Source organism: Sceloporus undulatus, chromosome 1 (assembly GCF_019175285.1).
Source record: "Sceloporus undulatus isolate JIND9_A2432 ecotype Alabama chromosome 1, SceUnd_v1.1, whole genome shotgun sequence".
In the NCBI taxonomy this organism is placed as follows: domain Eukaryota; kingdom Metazoa; phylum Chordata; class Lepidosauria; order Squamata; family Phrynosomatidae; genus Sceloporus; species Sceloporus undulatus.
Genome location: NC_056522.1, coordinates 180,800,392 through 180,822,602, shown reverse-complemented (window position 1 = coordinate 180,822,602; position 22,211 = coordinate 180,800,392). Strand labels below are relative to the sequence as shown.

General features: G+C 41.4%; 1 protein-coding gene across 1 annotated transcript in view; it reads left to right on the top strand.

The window, feature by feature from the left end:
- The window catches only part of MACROD2 (mono-ADP ribosylhydrolase 2), a 1,190,526-nt gene that overhangs the window by 1,019,620 nt on the left and 148,695 nt on the right, over nt 1–22,211 (top strand). Inside the window, exon 10 of the mRNA XM_042468449.1 lies at nt 393–434. Within this exon, the coding sequence (XP_042324383.1) occupies nt 393–434 (42 nt within the window). The remainder of the gene's footprint in view (nt 1–392; nt 435–22,211) is intronic.

Sequence of the window (22,211 nt, the reverse complement as noted above, 5' to 3'; positions counted from 1 at the left end):
ATATATATATATATATATATATATATATATATATATATATATATATATGGTCTCGGAATGACTCAAAAGACCATTTGGGGGCCTAGGAAGACCAACTAAAGAGTGAGAATGCACCCATGTTCCCTAGAGGCCATTTGGGGTCAAAATTATTTTTGGGGGTGCTGTTGAGGTTGCAGACCTCCATGGTCACCATCCCTAGCATTCCACTGTTGCCTACCCCTGGTCTAGAGGTTCCCCAACCCCACTGTATAAAATTTCACCCTAAATATCATACCATGTTCCCCCTTCAATGTCTTATTTATATATGGAATACTGTAATTAGTTTAAAATGTTTTTAAAAACCTTGTAGTTCATATTCTTAATTTGTGTCCCCTTCCAATTGATTTTGACAGATGAGGATAATGAGGAAGAGACTGAAGTGAATGAGAATGCAGGTCAGTGTGTGTGTGTATTTATGTCTGAGTGCTTGTCTCTGTGTGTATAACAACACACCTTTCTACTGCACCCTGTTTTTCATCTGAAATGCATGAGGCTTAGAACATGTTTTGATGTTAGCAGAATTCTATACTTTTTCAGATGTTGCGATTTGTCTTGTTTCTGAGACAATATACAAAAAAAATCAGAAAAGAACTTCTCTTAATTCAGAATAGGTGGTTGTTCTGGAGACACTCCACTTCCCTGGTCACTTCTTGGTGAAGAAAGGATACATGGAAAATGTGGGATGGTTCTAGTCACATCAGTATTTTAAAGGGAATATTGTGTGTGCTACAGATGGAACAAGTACTCATAAATGTTCTTGCCCTCAGTGAGAGGGTGTCTTGACACACTTGAGATTTTTTTTTTGGTGAGACATTTCATTTTAAAAATCATTTGTGCAGCGATCCAAATTTTGTTCAGTTTTTGCAAAATATGTTTCCTGTGCAAAACTGTTCTTTTTGTACAAAACCAATGCTTTCCTGCACAATCATATTTTTCCAAAATAAATATACAATGCACCTGCCCCCATATGCGGGCTTGCCAACTGCAGACTCAAGCTCATGTAGATGGCAAGCCCCCGGCATTAAAATGGCACATGCATGGGCTCATGCAGCCATAGCAAACAACAGGACTCAAGGTCCCGCATTTTTCCCGTATGCGGGGGGGGGGGAGGAACAGATTGCCCGCATATACAAAGGGTCCACTGCATACATATGCCAAAGTGCATAAACTGTCATTGAAAAATGGACAAAACGTCTTGTAATTGTGTCCAATGGAGAGAACATTCTAGTTATGAAGAAAGAATGAAATAAGAAAAGATTCATCTCCTTCTCTGTGTATAGAATAATTGAAAACTGTGTTGGAAAGGTTCAACCAAATTCTTTTTCAAGGATCAGATATGTGAGCCGACAAAGAAATATGTAGATTCTTTTTTCCAGAGTGTGAAACCCTAGAAAAATGACAAGAATACCTCATTTTAATGTGGTATTTTCCATTTTTACAAACGGTCACAATGGTATCAAAATGCTACAGCAGTGGGTGCCAAACATTATTTCAGGATTATTGGAACACAGAACCAGCTATGCATTCAGTGAAGATTAGATCTTATTGTAAACATTATGTGGCATCCCCTTTCTGTTCTGTCTTGCAGCCAACATTGCACAAAGCATGCTTCATATTTATGTGCTCTGCATTCCACTGTTTATCTAGCAGGGTGCCCTTGGTCTCTAACTCCCAGTGTGACTTTAACAAGTCTGTTGCCTACAGGCAACAAACATAAAGGATATGTCACTGCATCCCTGTGAGAGCAAAGGATGACAGCAGCTTCTTCAGGCTGCACAATCTTCATTTCAAATAGAAAAGAAACACTAGTTTTGGCTAGGCGGACTCCAAAAGCCCATTTGCCTAGTGTGAATCTACTTTTTGTTTCTGAATTGGTATGAATCTCAGGTGCTGTAGGCTCTTGTTTCAGAGGGTGGAACTAACAAAACCATATCTAAGTATTCCTTCCCTAAGAAACCCCTATGAAATTCATGGGGTTACTATAAATTGGCAGATGACTTGAAGACACACACACAAATGATGTTGAATGGTAAGTAAGGTGAGCCCTGGTTAGTACTTGGATGAGAGACCATCAATGAATACCAAGTGCTATAGGCTATATTTCAGAGGAAGGAACTGGCAAAACCACCTCTGCATATCCATTGCCTAAGAAAACCTTGTGATTGCCATACATCAACAGGCGACTTAAAAGTGCACACCCACAGGCCAAGTATTTCAAGTAGTGTCCTTCTTTATGTTGTCCCCCACATTTGCTTGGATCATCACCTGAGATCCTGCTTCAAGTAACAAACCCAAGCAAGGGAACCACTGAAATACAGGACCTTTAGAGCAGTGGCACACATTCAGATTTTCAGAGGAAGGTCAGTGTATGTGTATTACTTCCCCTGCCCCTCTTCTGACTGTTTTGTGTTTTTGAGTGATTGTTTTAATTTGTTTTATTTTTTCTTCCCTGATGGTTCAGAATGATGGCTTTAAAGGGCTTTTCGTGCATAGGGTTGGGGGTGTAGCACTAAGAGACACATATGGCAATGGCTGAGATGCAAAGGCTCATGTATGTGCGCTGATGCACACTGTCAGTGTGCTCCCACCCCTCCAGCAAGCTCCACTGAGACTGCAGTTTTTCTGTTGCCGTTACTAGCCTGAAAGCCATGAACAATAGCCCATCTGATTGCCCATGCAGGGAGCAGTCGATAGCTGCAGGCTTTGCAAATATGAAACTGCTTTTTTGGTATTTTTATTGGAAATTTAAATTGTTTGATTATATTTTAATATTGGCTTTTTATATGGCATTAAGCTTCTCTGCAGGGGAGGAAGCAAGTATAAATATCTGTCAGCAAACCTTTGCCTCTTATATTTGATTTAATTTATAAGCTGCCTTGATGAGGATGGTCCTCCTCCTCATCTTCATCATCATCATGTCATCTTCTGTCCTCCTTCACATGTGTTGGCATGCAATCACTGCAAATAATACATGTAATAACGTACTGCTTTCTGGTACCATAGATTTATATCTAAAATGCCTCAAAGATATACTTAGGCATTTTAAAATGTGGTAAGTAGTATCATGTGTTTCTTCACTGCAAGCTCCATTTGTGTGACTAAACTCTATGTTCCTATGTTGGTTTCCCTTTCATAAGTCATGGGGAAAGCTTCATATGAAGCACCGGGTTCTGTGATCATTTCTGCATATTTTGGCAGATAGATGTCCATCCAATGCCCAAATGCATGTGGTTTTTAAAGTGAATGACATGTTAAGTGTACCTGTTTCAAAGTAAGCTACTAACAGATATCAGTTCAAATTACTAATGTAAAAGAAAAAGGGGTTTAATCATTCCAGTTTTCTGAACAAAATAAGACACTCCTGTTTCATCCACTCTCAAGTCTTTGAAATGACACCATTTCCAATTAGACTGTGCTACAAGTCCATGCAAAATGAGCTTATTAGATAGGAATGTGTGCCTCTACATCTGCTCTCCTTCTGTTAGACATGGGCTGAGGCTCACCGCGAGCATATCATCACTCTCAGAGGCATCAGCACTGTAAGATGGTGCTGGAGTTGACTAGACACAGTGCCCCTGTTGCATACAGAGCATTTTTTTTAATCTCAGTGTGAACTCTGAAAAGGGGTTAAATGAACACCTGGACATCTACAGAGGAAGAAGAGAAATAGACAAACATAGAAGTATCACCTCTCTTTGGTGGTAACCAGAACTGGCTTGGTGTAGCTTGAGGAATGTGTAGGATGAGGCATGTACAGCCATCTGTCTTCTCTTTTCCAGGGCAAGGCAGTGCTAAGGCTCAGTACAACTTATTGGATGACAACAAGTATGAATCTACTGTTTTTTCCTGTACAACTGAAGGAAAGCACAGCTGAAGGAGAGGGGGGTTTCAGATGGGCTAAAGAGCCTACCCTATCTTCTTTGTAGGCATCACCACCTGGCATATCATGGGAAGCTCTTAGCATAACAGCCAATTAAAAGTGCCCATGGTGACGGACATGCTTCTGAAAGACATCTGGATACACTGGTCTGGACATTTTAAGTGAATATTTGTACCCAAATGTCTTCTTAAAATCCAATTCCAGTTCAGCCTTTTTAAATTAGGTCCCATGAGATATGATTTTGCCTCTTTTCAGGAGACCACCCACAGTGTCTTTTGTTATTTCCTGTTCTTAGGCCTTTCTAGCTGCATTAATCCCAGTGCAGGCCTTTACCATATAAAATGCCTTTTTCTATTTATCATCTCTTGCTGTGGATTCTAGATAGGCATATATGTCTGTATGTTTGTATAGTCAACTATAGAATCATAGAATCGTAGAGTTGGAAGAGACCACAAGGGCCATCCAATCCAACCCCATTCTGCCATGCAGGAACTTTCTATCAAAGCATCCCTGACAGATGGCCATCCAGCCTCTGCTTAAAGACCTCCAAAGAAGGAGACTCCGCCACACTCCAAGGGAATGTATTCCACTGTTGAACAGCTCTTACTGTCAGGAAGTTCCTCCTACTGTTGAGGTGGAATCTCTTTTCCAGTGTTCCAGGTCCTGTTCTCTGGAGCAGCAGAAAACAAGCTTGCTCCCTCCTCAATATGACATCCCTTCAAATATTTAAACAGGGCTATCATATCACCTCTTAACCTTCTTTTCTCCAGGTTAAACATCTCCAGCTCCCTAAGTCCTTCCTCATTGGACATGGTTTCCAGACCCTTCACCATTTTAGTCTCCCTTCTTTGGACACGCTCCAGTTTCTTAATGTCCTTTTTGAATTGTGGTGCCCAGGACAATATTCCAGGTGGGGCCTGACCAAAACAGAATAGAGTGGCACTATTACTTCCCTTGATCTAGGCACTATACTTGTATTGATGCAGCCTAAAATTACATTGGCCTTTTTAGCTGCCGCGTCGCACTATTAACTCATGTTCAACTTGTGGTCTATTTGGACTCCTAGATCCCTTTCATATGTAGTCTTGTTCAGCCAGGTGTCCCCATCCTATATCTGTGCATTTTATTTTTCCACCCTAAGTGCAGTACCTTACATTTCTACATGCTGAATTTCATTTTGTTGGCTTTGGCCCAGCTTTCTAGTCTATTCAGGTCATTTTGAATTTTGATCCTGTCCTCTGGAGTATTATCTATTCCTTCTAATTTTGTGTCATCTGCAAATCTGATAAGTGTGCCCCCAATTCTGTCATCCAAGTAATTGATAAAGATGTTGAATAGCACTGGGCCCAGGACAAGCCCCTGTGGGACCCCACTGGTCACTTCTCTCCAGGATGAAAAGGAGCCATTGTTAAGCACCCTTTGTCTTTGGTCAGTCAACCAATTACAAATCCATGTAACAGTTGCCTTCACACATTTTACAAGCTTGTTTGCAGAAATGTCATGGAAACATTTGTCAAAGGCCGTACTGAAATCAAGATATACCTATATCCACTGCATTCCCTTCATCTACGCAATCTGGTCGTTTTATCAAAGAAAGAGATCAGATTTTGTCTAAACCATGTTGGACTTTTTGTGATTATGGGGAATTTTTGCCTTCTAGAATTTTCACAGACTCTCTGTTTATGATCTGCTCTAGAATCTTCTGGTATTGATTGTCAGACTCAACTGGACGATATTTTTTGGGGATCCTCTTGTTTTCCCCTTTTTTGAAGTGGGGACATATGTTGCCCTCCTCCAGTCTGCTGGGATTTTCTCTCTGTTCTCCAGGAATATGTCAAAGATTATTGCCAATGGGCTCTGATATTAATCTGCCAGTTTCCTTTTTATACTCTTGGATGTATATACATATGGTCCTGGAGACTGTAAATTCATTTAGATCAACCAGGTATTCCTGTACTATCTCGTTACTGTATTTCGTACTGAAAATTCCCCGATTTCTGTGCCCTCTGCTTTCCATTTATCCTCATGGTTTGAGGACCCTGGTCCTTTTCGGAGACACAGATGGTCCAAAAGAAGGTGTTGAGTATAAAGTCCTGCTGGCTTTTCTTGTCTTCTGTTACATTTTTGCATATTCTCCACTTAGTAGCCCTACCATTTCCTCGTGCTTTCTTCCGTTGCTGCAGACATTCTCAAAATCCAGTCAAAAAGAGGTTTAAAAGGTATTTTCAACTGTATTGGATGTAAAATCTTGTTTCCTTCCCCCTGCAAAGTGGCTGTCTGATTCATTAACGAAATTAGCAAAGTGAAATGGAAAGTTTGTTGACACGCTTTGTACATTTGCCTCTCTCTCCTTGTCAAGTTGTTAAAACAAGGAAAATATGAATGTCGGAGTGTAGCCATTCCACAAATGGTTCATGAGCACAGCCCATACTAGAACATGGGCTACCTTACACATATAGACAGCTGCACTGGAACTTACCCTAACATGATATTCCAAAGATAAGGTGCTTCACATGCGATCATCTGGCTTCCAAACTTTGTTGTTGGAAATTATGGGGTTTTGGCTTCCATCATGCCAGACGGCATGGGGAGCACCTTGTTTGGTACTTTTTTCTGCTGGATTTGGACACAATGTAAGAAACCCCATTGTTTTGACTTCCTGCTAGGGTCCCAATTGGCCCAAGGTATCTAGATAACATGCAAGGACTTGTGGGGTAACATCCTTGGCATGATTTGGAAGCATTCTGGTAGATGAAATTTTGGGGTTAAATTCATAAACTGAATAAGTATTTTATCAATACCACTGGTCATGGAATACCAATTAATCTGGAGGAGGCTTTTTTGGAGGTGGGACCACCTTATTCAAGACAATTTTATGATACTATGTAACACCAGTCTGCTATAAAGATTTGAGAGAACCCACTTCTGGAACATTGGAGGTGGCAACTAAAGCTGCAGTGTAAGGAGATGGAGGACAGAAAGTCACCTTTCTACTTTTCTGTGTTATGAAGCATACTGAGTGAAAGTCTGCTCAGTGAGTGTATCCACCAGCAAGAAAAAAAGCTGATCCAGTCAGTAAGATGAGAATATTGGTGGCCTGGCCCTTTTATGAGAAAAATCAGGAAGTTCTCCAGGTGTTCTGCAATTGTGGGGAAATGGCCATTTGTACACTCATTAATCATGAATTTTTGTCAAAGTCAATGTATTGTTTTTAATGTCCTCCTACCACTAGAGTAGCAATTCACTTGTGTCCTGTTAGTGTTTTAAAAGCGTGAATTATGTTTTAAGCAGCAGACATTTGCATAATTGTCATGTGCATCATGTATTCAGTACGATGGGAGTTACTGGCTGTTCAAGAAAAGCATCTTCCTTTTAAGTGTTTGTGAGGGGAGGTAGTCAGGTAAATAGATATTTTAGGTTGTGTACTGCAATTAGCGCATTTCTTCATTGAATGGTACTTTCCAGTTCTCTTTCATATGTGGGTCATACTTTAGCAGTGGAACCCATTTAGGTATAGACCATCTGTTATGATTATACACCGTTAGTTTGTCTGGAGTCCACTCTCCTCTTCCTCTTCATAGGGAAAGCAAAAATGCTTTACCCTGAAGTTCATCTTTTTCCTCGTCATTTTTCTAGCAAATACCTTTTCAAATTGATGGCTATATTCCAATTTTCGAGTCCCCTGTGGATAGTGTGAACAAACTTCAGGTTCTTACTTATGTTCCTTACTTGAAATTCAGCTTCATTTAAGCAGAACTTTCAAGCAAGGGAGAAAGTTGGTTTCGCTTTCATGCCTTGAAACAGCTGCAAAAGGCCACTAATGAACGCATGACTGAATCAATGCATACTGACTAAATGCATTCGCTGTTTTACATTTGCTTTTTCGCCACCCAGGAATGGCTCATATATCTGTAGTACTCGGGTAAACCGATGCTTATGTGGGGAGTGAAGGAGTTTGTGCTTTTCGTTCTCCATGAACATGCAGGATGTTTTACTATCCATAATAGAAGCTGTTTTTGCAAGAGCAAAGCCACTAATGTTCTGGTGGTCATGTGAAAATTAGATGGTGGACAAGGGGAATAATAGAAGGATGTTGCAAAACAATGATAATTTTCACATTCATGTTGATGCATATGATGTCCTAATCTTGATCGGAACGCCATTCCAAGTTGATGTCAATTCAAGTTCAAGTTATTTTAATATGATCCAGCATACTATGGAGTTAATTTAGTTAAACTGCACTTCCAGCTTCCACCCCAGATCCTTGTTTTTTTATCCACTGCCCCCATAATTGTAATGTTCAGCCCAGAGCACATTAATACTGTCAAATATATTTCATTGCATCATGTTTGCTGAAAAGTGGCTAAGATCAAAGTGGGAGAGTAACTAATAATTTTATCATGATTCCCAGTAACTCCTACATCTTGTCTGTCCGTTCCTATATTTTATGCTGCATTTGATTGTAATTTTAAGTTATGTGCCCTACCTTTCCTCTCCTGACACAAGACCAATTTCAAACATTAATACATAATTTAAAAAAGATTAAAGTATAGGGTTAACATGCTTAAAAGACCCTTGTGTTTGCCATACAAGTTTAGAAGCCAGTGTTCTATACAGTATGTGTGTGTCTTCAAATCACCTGTTGACCTATGCAATCTCCCCGTAATGTTGTTTAGGTTTTTAATAGGCAGAAATATGCAGAATGGTTTTGCCAGTTCATTCCATCTTGTGCCTAAATAAAAGGTCTTTGCCCTGTCAGTGGATATTACCAGAAAGACCAACCAAACTTTTATGAAGGATTTTCCCATCTGTTGAATATCCACTGAAAAGGCCTTTTCATGTAGAAAAGGCCCATAATCTCTAAAAAAAATGACAATCCAATGGCATGCAATGATGGAGTTGGATAGCCGGTATTCCAGATAAGTAGAACATAAAGTGGCAGCTTAAATCCTCAGTTCCCAATACTGTATTGAGCAAAGAGTTTACTGCTCTAGGGGATGTCTGGGTTCTGGAGTTCCGTTCTGTGGATTGATAGGTATTGAATCTCTAAATTTTGTAAATTTTGTAAAAACTAAAATTTACTTAGTTTTGTCACATGGTACATTTTCATTACCATCTCAGAACTGCTGTTTTTTTTTTGGGGGGGGGGGGAGTGAAATTTCCAGGATGTGATGAATGACCGTATACTTTTACCCAAGTCCTGCAACTTACTTATTCATGGGTAAATAATAAATTTGGTAATGCCTGATCAACAGGTATAATTTACTGCGATGGTGTTTATCACTGTTTAAAATGTAAACAAACAAAGTTCAGATGAGTATTGGGGTGTAACCTAAGAATTAAAACGTAAAGAAGATGCATCCATTGGACTGCAATCTGCTAGCAATGCCTAGCGTTTCCACCTCTAGACATTCGTGGGAAACATTGCGCCTTGACCTTTCCAAGCTCTATGGGCCCAAGAATAGTCGGCCAATAGAAAACTCGCTCCCTTGCACAGCGCCAAAGAAGTCAGGTTAAGCAACCTGGCCAGTCCCGTTGAGGAGTTTGGAGTCTCACTTTCCCCCAAAGGACAGTGATGACTGTTGGCTCAGGCAGTCTTGTAGATCAGCCGTTTTCAGAAATATATGCTGTCATCACGCGTCAGGGTAATGTTACTCGTCCTTGGCAAAGGGGAATGAAACGGCTCCTTTTCTGCTGCCCTCTGGAATATTGGAATAATATAAATTTCCCAGTCCACATTGTCATGATACGTTTTTATAACCCAGTCCTAGCCATAATTCCGACTGAAGTAATCCTCTGTGATTTTGACTTGTTGATTTTTCACTTGTGGTCTGATAAACTGTCTGCTTGAAAATCCAGATGCTAAGAAAGGGCCAGGAAGATTACATGGCCATGACGTAAAATATTAACGCTTGATTGTGTTTTGAGTCTGAAACCTATGACAAACCATAGATTTAATGAGATACATTTCATTGGTGAGGAAAGACATATCTGACTGAAGATTGTTAGGAGAAGATGCATGTGAAGTCACAAAATTTTTATAGATCCAGTGTCCCATAGATCTAATTAGGTTTTAACATTAATTCACATGATGAAGCAGGTACGAAAAAACAAACGTAAAATGAACAGGGTACCCTTTTCTCTCTCTGACTTTTAAACAACAGGAACAAACCAGGCAAGATGAAGCTCCTATATTTGGTCAACATGATGACAAACCAAGGAGTGCTGTTCCACACACTGAAGTGATGAGTGCGAAAGTGGGGCGGGGGGCAGTCAAAAGATGGGTGCGCAAGGAGACAGGGAAAACTGCAGCCTTTAGGACTATGGTAGGCAATGAGGCAGTAGATCAAATTGAGGAGGGAAGAAAGGTGGCAAAGGACTTTCACATTTCAAACCCGCTTAAGCTGTGTGAGTTGGCCAAGACTTGGTTGGCAGATGGATCTGCAGTGCTGCTCCTGCTTCGCGTTCATCAAGATTAGAGGCAGCATAAGACAATGTGGGGGGGGGGATGGCTGAAGCTGTACGGGAAGGCATGGATCTGGAAAGATGAGGAAAGTGTCGATTCTTCCTTCTAATTTGAATGAAACTCTTTCTCCAGTGGGGAGATCCGTGAGAAGCTGGGTGTCACCCTATCTGTCCTAAGCGAAAAAGGAATAAATGTAGTTTTCTTTCTTCACCAGGGGAGAAACTTTTATGCCACAGCCGCAAAGGCGAGAGCTTATCCTTGCCTGCTGACCAGCTTACTTGGGCTACTGGGTGCAACAGGAGAGTGACCAAGGAACTGGATTAACAGGAAACCAGAAGCCTCTGCCATGCTGCCAAGGCCGCTACAGTTGAGAGAACCTTTTTTCCCCCCTTGGGTCATACAGCGTCAACCTGCTCTCAACCAGCTGCTTGGTCACTGATCCCTTTGCACCTGTCACCTTAGGGGCAAGCAACTGAATCAGCTGCCCATCCTGGCCGTCCGTCTCCTGACAAGGATGGTGTGGGCAGGAATAGAGGAACAGGCCGGGCTGCTGCCACTGCTGTATTTGTGGCACATGAGAGGATGAGAAGTAGAAGAGGAGGTGGTGGCAGCTAACATGGCTGAGGTAGATGCCACTGGCTGGGTTTTGTTATCTGCATAAGCATAGATCTAATATTAAGAAAGAGGTGTTGGGGAAGCTGAACATAAGGTTATCATCCAAGAGGAGAAGGAACAGTAGCCCAAAAATGTGGGGGGACCTACAGGCTTGTAATATAAAAGTATTAGCATACAGTATATTGGCAGAATTTGGCAGAATTTTTAAAAAGAAAGAATAATGAACTCAGAGCAATCTCACTTGACTGACTGTCTCTCTCCTCCATTTCTCTCGCCCCCCACTAACTCCCACCCCCTGTCCGCAGTAATGTTGCCATCGCCCAGTCCACTTTTTGCACACGGGTATTGTACTCGCCTCTGCTCTGTGGGGCGTTCCCTCACAAACCCCGCATTATATTATCTACGTTCTATCATTCTTGTTCTGGATGTGGCGTAATGGACTGGTGTTACTAAACTGAAAAGATAGTGTTGTGGCAGATCAGCTAAGGGTATGTGCCTTCATCGGCTGTCCCGACTTATGATGACCATCATGCATTTTGCATAGGATTTTCTTAGTCAAGGGATACTGAGAGGTTTGTGGCAATTCCTTCCTCTGAAAATATATCCTGCAGCCCCAGTATCATTGGCAGTCTCTCATGCAACTATTACAGGGGTTGACTCTGCTTAGCTTTCAAGATCAGATGAGATCTAATGTCTTTGGGTATTTGGGCCCAGTGATCCATAGAATCATGGATCTTGATTATTATTTAATGACTGCTGTTGTCAGTTGGCATTTTGGGGGGGAAACAGCCGTTGGTTGAGTGACGACCAGTTAATATACACAAGCTGCTTATAATGCTATTGTTGAAATACTATGCTTGGACCTTGTTGTTGGACTATACTAGTGGTCACATAATAATGGGTAGCAAGGAAAGACTGACAAATCTGGTGGCTCCCAAGCAAACCCATTCTCCAGTGTCTGACTTCGCAGTCTGCTACGTTACAGCCGTTTTCCTCCGCTGCTGGCATAATTTATACTGGTAGACTGACAAAGCATACTGTCCTGTAGTCTAAAATGCCAAGCCCATTTTGGCATACTATGAAACAGTATTACTTTTTGTTATTTTTAGAGCTCATAAAAGTTTATTCTTCATTCAACTAGAACTAGTTGAACAGTATACAACCCACTATTTCCTGGCTAATCTCTTTTTTGGTGGCCATGCACTATTCCTCAAACTGAGCTGTTGTTATCTAGACTCTTATTCTTTGTCTGTATACCATACGGAGGTGGTTGTTTTTTTTTTTTTGTTGGCAGCGCTGCACATTCAGTGAACTATTACAGATCATACAATAGAATGCATTTCTCACGCTTAAACAATAAGAACACTTTAGAATTGGAATGGATTAAAAGAGCATGAATTGTTGGTTTTATATGTACGTTTAAGTCCAGTGTTGTGAAAGTATGGCATTCAGATTTCAGACTAAGTATAGCCCCTTCAGCTGAGATAGTGGCAGTCCCTAGAGGCGAAATCAATCTTCACAGTCTTAAAGGGCAGATATTCCTCACATGAAAGAAACTCCAAAAAGTCTATTTATCGGTTCCAATATCTTCACATTCATATTTAAGGAAAGCAATGGTACTTCAGAACACATCTTTCATAATTCTTTGTCTTACAGAGGGAGTGGAGCAAGAAGGACAGATCTCCTTCACCCGGGAAATGCAAAGCAAAGCAATCTGAAGACCTGGAAGATGATAATAGGTGAGGTGGATTAAGTCTCCTTGGAGTCATTTATCAGGTTTTTTCATTACACCAGATGGGTTCACTGTTTATTTGAAAATTATACAGTCTACGTCCAATTTATTTTTAAGATGCCTATGTCTATATTTCAATGCAATGTCTCTATCCCTCCCTATGCAGTTTGGCCCTAGGTTTAGTGCCAAGCGAAGCAAACTTGCGTTTAATCTTACCATGCAGATGTTTGTTCCCAATGGTATAACGGGTCATATTTTCTAGGAGGAGAGAGAGAAAATTGTGTCCAGGGTTGGGATGCTGTTTGTATTAGTGGGCTTTTAAAAGCAGAAAGGTATGGCTTTCCAAGTTGTGTGGCCTTGAATAAGAAGTATTTCTTGGTCTTGGTTGCTATAGCCAGTCTTTATTAGACTAGTATAAGGTGTGCTCTTACATAACCTAAGTCATGATTTATAAGAGGCCAGCCAATAGTCCAGTGGTTTGAGTGTTGGATAGAGCTCTGAAGATCCAGGATTGGAATCCTACTTTCCAGTGGAAACTCACTGGGTGCCCGGGGCAAGCAAGAGGCCATAGTTCTCAGCTCAGGAGGAAGGCCCCTCGTTGAACAATCGTGCCAAGAAAACCCATAGAGAGATTCTTCACCTTAGATCAACATTGAGTGAAAGGGCGAAGACACATATGTCACAAGGTCACACACAGAGAGACGCACAGGAAACCACAAGTTATGTGCAACAACAAAAAGGGGGGGCAGTAGTTTGTCTTTTCCTCCCATTATCTCTAGTGACAGGAGGAAGAATAAAAGCAGAATTTCAGTTTTAGCGTAGTTAGAGTCCTGGGTTGTCATGTATCCAGAATGGGTGCTTGAATACTAACTCTAGTGAATTAATAAACAAAACCAACACAACATCCATATAAGTTTTGGTCAACTTGTTTTTCAAATTATAGAGTTGCGGTTAAATCCATTCACAAATAATGACAGCCCCCCAAATCTGCTATAAACAGAAACTGAATTCTGACTTTCTCCTTCCTTGCGGCAGAGGTGGCATATGGGCCAATACATGGATGTTGCCTGCATTTTACTTTGAATATGTATCCAAAATGCTAAAGCTGGTTTGGGGGATAAGGTTCGCCACCTGCAATAGCTCCTTTAATATTTAGTGTAAAACTCAGAGAAAACTCAGAGTGCCACTGAAGCATCACCACCAGCATCCCCTGCTGGACTGCCGCCTTTTATTATTTTATTATCATTAAACAGTTCACAGAGCAAAGCCTTAGTGACAAACTTATGCCAAAACTTCACTATCACAGACTGCTTTTTGCACTGTTTTTTAAAACATAAGAACAGGAGTGGATGTTATTTTAGTTGTGTGATCGCCTCCACCCCCGCCTATTCTTGTAGGAAGGAAAGAAGAGGTGAATGGCCGGTTGGCAATGGTGGGTGGGTGCATCGAATGAAACCTCCGCTAAAATGTGTTGTAAACTCATTCTCAAGGAGACAGGCTGCCTCAACATGTCAAACATCCTGCAAGTCTTGTTGTTAAACCTCTCTGAGAGATTTCTCTCTCCCGCACTAGAATGAGTCAATGGAAGCGGTTGTTTTTCCCATTGAGATTTCTGCAATCCCGTGCAAAATATCTCTAAGGCTAGCAAAGAAACACAGCAGCATACCACAACCAGTCAGGCTGGCTGGTTGGTGGCTGAAGCAAGGGCGCTGCCATTTTTTGGTCCCACTCTGGGAAAAGTGGGTATAAATGAATATAACTAAAAGTAAGGATGCAAACAGCTCAACTGATGGCTTCCGATTTTTAAAGTTCATACAACAAGACAAACAGGCGGTTGTTTTTTAGCTGTTTTTGTTTAGTTTAGCTAGAATGTCACTAATTTACCCATTGTGTGCCAAAAGTGTTTTTTGTTCCAATTAAATAAAAAAACTTCCGTTAGACGGAGAAAAAAATGTGCTATATGGCTGTCCGTGCAGCGTAAAAGTAAAAAACAACAGTGGTTTCCCCCCCCCCCCCCCCCCCCACCCCCACCCCCCCCCCCCCCCCCCCCCCCCCCCCCCCCCCCCCCCCCCCCCTACTCATTCCCACGCAATAATGAGAAAAAAACAAGGATTTACATCCAAGAGAAAAAGGTGCTGTGCAAGGATGGAAGCACCCATTAAAAAGGATGAAGGGGCACATAAGCAATGGGCTTCCTGAACTGGCACTGGGCCCGGCAAGAGACATGGTTGGGGACCCTTCTCTAAATTTAGCAATAGCCCACTCTGGATATTTAAATGCCAGAATTCATTTGTAAGTATTCTTTGGGTTTCATTTCTGGAGAGACGTAGGCCCAAGACCGTAGACCCTCCAAAAGTCCAATTCCCCCCCTTCTAGGGATCTCAAACACTTTTCAGGATATGATAACTTTCCTATCTTACCTTCCCATCACTGTCAGCACCAATTGGGTTTAGTGAAAAAAAAAGGTTTTTCCCTGCTAACCATAATTACCGCAGATTGAAAGCCTTCCACAGATTGCATCCGCCCTCCTTTGCAAAGCATCCTCAAACAGGCTTATGCTTACCACGTTAAGAGTGGTAAGGCAGAATGCCATTGACGGAGACGAGGTTTCCCATATTTCAGTACTCTAATCTAAGGTGTTCCTTAATGCCAGTTGTCTCTGGTTCAGAATAGTAACGGAAAGGTCAGATTTGTCATCCTTGGCAATTGCAAGCGGAGGAGTCCACTTTGTACGCACATGAAGGGAAGAGCAATACACTCTTGAAGCTAGATTTTCATTTACTGCAGACTGCACCTTAGAGTGTTTTTTCATCAACTTTCGCCTGCAATAAACATGAGAGAAGGGTACCATAATTTGCCTTTCACACATATAGTTATAAAGCAAGTCATGTAGTATGCTGGCAAAGCCCTGCTGTAAGACCAATTCCTATTCAATAAATAATTAAAATTCTACATCGTGGTGTTTCGTTCCCTGTGTTTTTATTTTTTTAAATTCAGAACAAAAGGAAATATATAAGAGGGTTAAATGTGTGCACACCACACACACACACACACACGCCCATGGAAGAGTGAAAGATATGATAAATCAATCAAATAATCAATTGTCCCCATATAAAATATACACATCCAACTAATAAATAGCTGTAAAGTCAGGCCTAGCAGCGCGCTGAAGGAAGTTAGATTGCAAAGGTCTTGACGGATGTGCAAGTAAAGTAAGGTCAGACATAATTTCGCCATGGACTCCCTTTGGACTGTGTGGTCCAATAACAAGTTCTTGTATTATTGCAGTTCTTGCCTACAGGCAGAGCCTACACATCAGTGTGAAATCTTCATATAGGAAACAAAGGGAGAAATGTGTTTGACTTTTTCTCTGAAAGGAAAAGATAATATATATCTTAGGTTAGCATTTACACTAACAGACAATTTAGAAATGCATTAGTTAATAGTAACAAATCCTAACAAATATTTCCACCACATAACTAGAATTGAAAAAATAAGAGAACACAAAACTAATATTTTTTACTATACTTATTGGCAATCTTATGCCCGTGAAAAACCATTAATTAAAAAAAAATCATGTTTAAAGCAGTTAATAATTAATGGTAGTATACCAGCTGATTTCCAAAACTCTGCTTATGGATTCATATAGCTACATTATTACATTATGCAACATTTAACAAGATATACAACTATTTTTTATGATTCTGTGTTGTGTCAACCACCCCCCTTTTCATTTCAGTGTTAAGATAATGGTCCCTTTTTTTTTCTTGAATACGATAATCAATAATGAACCAGGAGAGAGCTACTGATAAACATGTTGTAGTCAATCTAGTTCTATATTACTGAAAAAAATCGGTTCCCTATCTCTTGTAGAGTAGGGACAAAGAATAATAATATTCACCATAATAATAAATACCAAGGATAGTATCACTAAAAAACCATTTGGGCTGGAAACGTTAACCTTCACCTAAATCTTTGTCAGGACAACAAAAAATCTAAAGTAAATAATAGAAAGTGGACATATCCCTTATTTGTGGTTCCTTTTTTCATTTTTTTCAATCCTAGACTTATAACGATTTGTGGCCTGGCTAGTTCAGTTCAATACAGTTGTAGCAAGAGTGTCTGCCTGTAATGCCAGTTTTAGTTAGCTTGGAGACCGTCTTGTGTGTTTCGGATGTTCCCAGGTGGTGTTGGCCAGTACACTTTTATCCAAAGACCGTAGGTGCTTTAGCTGCAAATCGTAGATTAGGCCATTAGATAGATTCATTTTGTGCAATCCTGACTAGCATATGAAAGCGTTTGACGTATGACGCGCAAATCATCACGAGAGCAAGGGTCAGAAATCATCTTCACAGTCAGTCCGTGGATTTGACCCCTGCCTTTTAAAACCCGTGAATTGGGTGAATACAATTGAGAACTAAGAGGCATAGGTTTGCTGACAGCTTACATTTCTCGCTTCTCCCATACAGAGCCATTTTAAATGCCACACCGCCACGGCCCGTTACTTCAATCTGTACACTGTTAAGGCACTACAGAATTCGCAACCGTCTTGAACAAGTCATTGGAGATTATTTACCAGTCATCTCTTGTGTCTATATAAACGGATCTTGCCAGATTCTTTCTCCTCTGCTAGAAATATGTATCAGTAGAGTAAAGAAGCTCTAAGTGATTCTGGACTTTCCTTCATTTGATCCATGCAAAATCTCATTTAAACAGTTGTCAGAGGCTACCACAAGGGTCAGTTACATTAACATGGTTGGTCCCCTGGTGAGCCGCAACAAAACAAACCACTCAATACAGCATCACAAATTGGTTAGATATCCCACCTAAAAGATCTTTAAATAAAGCTTGTGTGTGGCACCTGGAATACTGTACATTTAAGCAGCCCTACATTTTCAATCATTAAAGCATTCCTAATCAGCTCCATAAACTGTGCGTTAAGCAGTAAGACTTGCTGGATTTGTTCGACTAAGCACTTGAGTCCTTTCAGATGATATTTTCTTTAGGGGAGAAATGGTCATGCTCTTTGATGCCGTGCCCGCTTCAACTTCTGCTTCTTGCCCCTTTAAAAAGCACAAGGGGTCCTCGGGAATCATTGATAAATATATATTTTTTTCCCCTATCGGTAAACGAAAGCAACAGTTTTCCTTCCTTCCCAAATGTATCAGGAAAAGCAGTAGCAACTAGGAAAACACTCATTATGGGCCCAGGGTTTGTGAGCCCGGTTTGATAATCCGTCTTCATTTCCTTCTTCAGAAAAATAATCAATCACAATCAATGGCAGTGCCCAGGGTATTAGCTGTTTTGCAGTCTTTCCATGGACCATCTGAGATGAGTGGAGCTTGAGACCCCACACTCTCAGAACCTTTGCTTTTTGGAGTACAATATAAGAACCTCAAAATGACCATTGCAGTGCCACCATCAGTAAACTGGGCTAACAACAACAGCTTTCCTCCCTTAAGTCCTGTGTTTTGCCTTCCCTCCCTCCCTTCCATGTTTTTAAAGATGGGGTGGGGTGGTTGTTGTTGTTTTTTGCATGGTGTTATGTGTCTTTCAAGTCCTTTTCCTGACTTATGGTGACCCTAAGGGAGAGGCGGATAATGAAGAAGAAGAAGCAGTAGGAGTAGTAGTATTAAGCTAATCTCTCACTGGTTTTCTTGGCATGTTTGTCTTCAGAGGGGGGGTTTGGCTATTACCATCCGTGAAGGCTGAGAGAGTGTGACGGGCCCAAAGGTCAACCAGTGGTTTCTTGCCAAGCTGGGAGTCCGAACCCGGATCTCCAGAGTTCTAGTACAACGCGCAAACCACTAGGCCATGCTGGCTCTCCGCGCTCCTTGTTTTTGGGTGGGGGGCCTACTTGGTGTGAAATAGCTTGTACTCAGCACTTTTTACAGTGGGGGGGGAGCATAGAATTGTTTCTGTTAGCCCCTGGCTTCCATTTCTATGGGATGGTGAAATCCAATTCAGATATTAGTAAAATTTGAAAGAGGTGCGAGGCCTATTGGCGGCAAGATGTTTCAGCCATTTTAAATAGCCTCCCTTCAAGTTCAGACTAAAGTCCAGAGCAATTCACCACTCTACTCACATGGAAAGCGCCGCAGCCACCACGTCTCCCTGGTTCTCCACATTACAGAAAGCTCCTAAGAAACAGCTAGGCTGTTTTTATCTCTTTGCTGCAGTTTAATGCAGAGTTGAAGTAGCAGAATCCAGTGAGAATGTTGGGAGGTTATCTCTGCTTCCTATTAACACAAACACCCAAAAAAAGCATTGTTGAGGGAAAAGTTCATTACAGTCGGCCCTTCTGTATACAACCTTTTTTTTTTTATACAAACGGATTCAAGCATACAACTTTTTGAAATGTTCCAAAAAAAGTATAAATTTACCTTGATGTTCCATTTTTAATAAAGGGACACTATTTACTAGGTCATTATATTTAATGGACTTAGCATACACGGATTTGTTATACAAGGGGATCTTGGAACCAAACTCCAGCGTATAACAAGGATCCACTGTAATACTGGAAACTTATACTCAGCTGCAGCATGGATTTGGGCAAAATATATAATTCAGATAATAGTTTTTTTAACAAATCGTTGCATGTTTGCGCCAGCCTAGATTCTGAGATTATTTTTGTTGTAGGGGATCCTGCTGTGTTAAATAGCACCATGGTGGAAGGTCTTTTCTTCCTGTTCTACACCAGTTCCCAGAGAATGGTGATCCATATTTTTATATAGCCCCAAGCTAGTATCCTCTCCGGGAGGTGGGTTATTCAGATCGGAATCACTCTGATCTGAAAAGTGGCTGATTGTACACTGACTGTGATATCCCTGTGGGCAATAATTTAATTTTCTACTTTGATCCCAGTCTCATTTACTATAACATAGAGAATATACTGATGCAAACCATGGCATGCATCCGTGAACTGTAAAATCCTAAATTCTCTAAAAGCCATTTTAAAAAGTGTGCTTTTTTTGAAAAAAGCATTCAGTCCAATCATTCATACAGTAAAGTGAATGTTTAATAGATGCGCTTGAAGGCAATGTAAATGAAGATGATAATTCTGGAAAGGGACCGTTGGGAAGAGAGCAAGCAGCAAACAGGCCCATAAACAGTCACTACCGGATGCAAAATTAATACTTACGGAATTCACATTTCTATCTCTGGAGACCTCTTGTTGATGCATTGTCGTTTGACAGTTTTCCATGTTTCTTGACGCATTATAAATACCTGAACGGATTGGGTCTTTCTCAGCCATCCTTCATGCTTGCCCCATAAAAACAATACCAAGTATGGTCAGGTTCTGAACAGATCCATGTGAAATGGAAGCTGCGTCGTATATGCATCATGCAGGGTTAGATCAGAGAGAACGACAGAAAAAGATGAGGGGTTGACCCGGTTTACCTCACTAGGAGTTGGTTGGATTTCAGTCTCTGGGTTGAGAAAGCTCTCTGAGGAAGAGAGAGATGCGGAGTTGTAGACGGGGTTTAAAGGAGCTTTCCAAGGTGCTGAACTGGGTACTCAGAATGGGTCCGTTATTTGGTGGAGTGCCTCAAGTTGTTCTAACTTATAGTGACGCCGAACAGTGATGGCAACCTTTTAATACTGAATGCCCAAACTCAAAGAAGAAGGCATTTCCTTGCACCAGGTTTACCTGGTGCCGAAGGGGCAGGACTTCCAGGGGGATGGGGCTCTGGGGGCAAGACTTCCACCTCTTGGGTGGGACTATCTTGCCTTCCTGGAGTGGGACGTCCCCCTTCTGAGATAGCTGAAGGATCGGGATGCAGGTTGTAAGAAGAGGAAGATGAACACACCTGTTCCTCTTCTTCCCCGACACCTTCCAGACATTTACATTTACCTGTCTCTGGGAGGCAGCTTAAAGGCATGGGAGGGTTGTATAGAGGAGAACAGGTGCCTGCCTTTTCCCTACTCGTCTCACGTCTCCTGCCCGTTCAATATCTCTTCACGTGCCCTCAGAAATGGCCGTTGCATGCCAAGAGGGCATAAACAGTCTTAGGTTGCGCCAACACAGCCCTAAGGTAAGACCATATTAAGGAGGTTTTCTTGCAAGTGCTCAGACTATGTGGACTTGCCCGATGTCACCTAGCAGGATCAAAAACCCTGATGTCCAGGCATAGGTCAATGCTCAAACCACTATACAAAACGACTCTCCAAAAGGAAGCATCTAGATTACTCCTTTAAAGCCTAAATCAAAATAAGCCTTTCGAGTTGCTGAAAACCATGAAAAAAAAAACCCACCATCCCGTGAATCTGGGCCATAGTCACCCAACGCATGGTCATCCGCTCCAGATTAGGTATGTTTCCTGTATTAAGTTAATCGATCTGAAGGGAAGAAGCGGGATAAATTTAAATAAAAGTTTATTAGTTATTATTATTAGTATTATGATTATTATTATTATTATTATTTATTAGTAAACTCTGGAGTTTTGGTCCAGGTTGTGCCCTACATTGCTGCTCCTGCCACCGAACCACTTTCCAATGCTGCCCTCAGTGCGCTGCCACCTAAACCTACTGTTCCCCCCCCCACTTCACTACTGCTACTTCCCCTCCATTGCCACCACTGGTTTGCTCCATAGAACAAGGCACCCAGATTGTATACTGGGTACCTGTTTTGCCTAAGAGGATTGGTGCCCCGTGGAGGGAGCAGGAAAACTGTTTGTGCCATAAATGGTCCCATGATTTGAAGGTAGTGATGGGTTTGGGGGCAGAAAGATGGGTGGTGGGCAATAGTGTGAGCAGTTGGGAAGTGGCAATGGGGAGTACAGTGCAGATTCAAAACGCTGCTGGTGTCCTGGCAGGTAAAAAGGTATGTTTGTTGTGGCTCTGAAGTCGGTGTGAGGCCAAGGAGGGGCAGGAGTGCCATTTGGACGTTTGTCCCTAGAATAGAGATACCTCGAAGGGGATTCACCAGCCTGCTGGATGGACGCACTGGCTTTTCCACCTTGTTCTGCTGTATTCCCCCTAGTCCTTTTTTGCATGCATAGGACGCCTAGAGGTTCCCCCACGCGTCCTAATACCTGTGAGGACTGAATACCTCCTGAATAACCTTGAGGGCAATACTTGTTAGACAGAAATTAGTACAGGTTATCTCTCATGAGTGTTCTTCGTTTTTCTGTTTTTTCTGTTGAGAATTAGTATTTATTATTATTAGTATAGTATATTTATTATTATTATTTTTACCTGCTTCACCTCCCCCCCACCAAATGGAAATCAAAGAGCGCTCACATTTTAAAAACAAAAGGCAAAAGTTTAAGTAAATGGACTTCCCTTTCAATATGGTTTGGACGTTTTTTTTCAGTTGCAATGTCGCATTTTGCACTTCTGGACCCCGGTTGCCAAACGAATGGCTGGGTCCCCTTTGTGTGCTCCCAGATTTACAAGTTATAGGGCAATTTTGGAAGGAAGGCAATACAATCACTACGTGTCTTTTCAAACACACTGGCTAGAATAGTGCATAATTT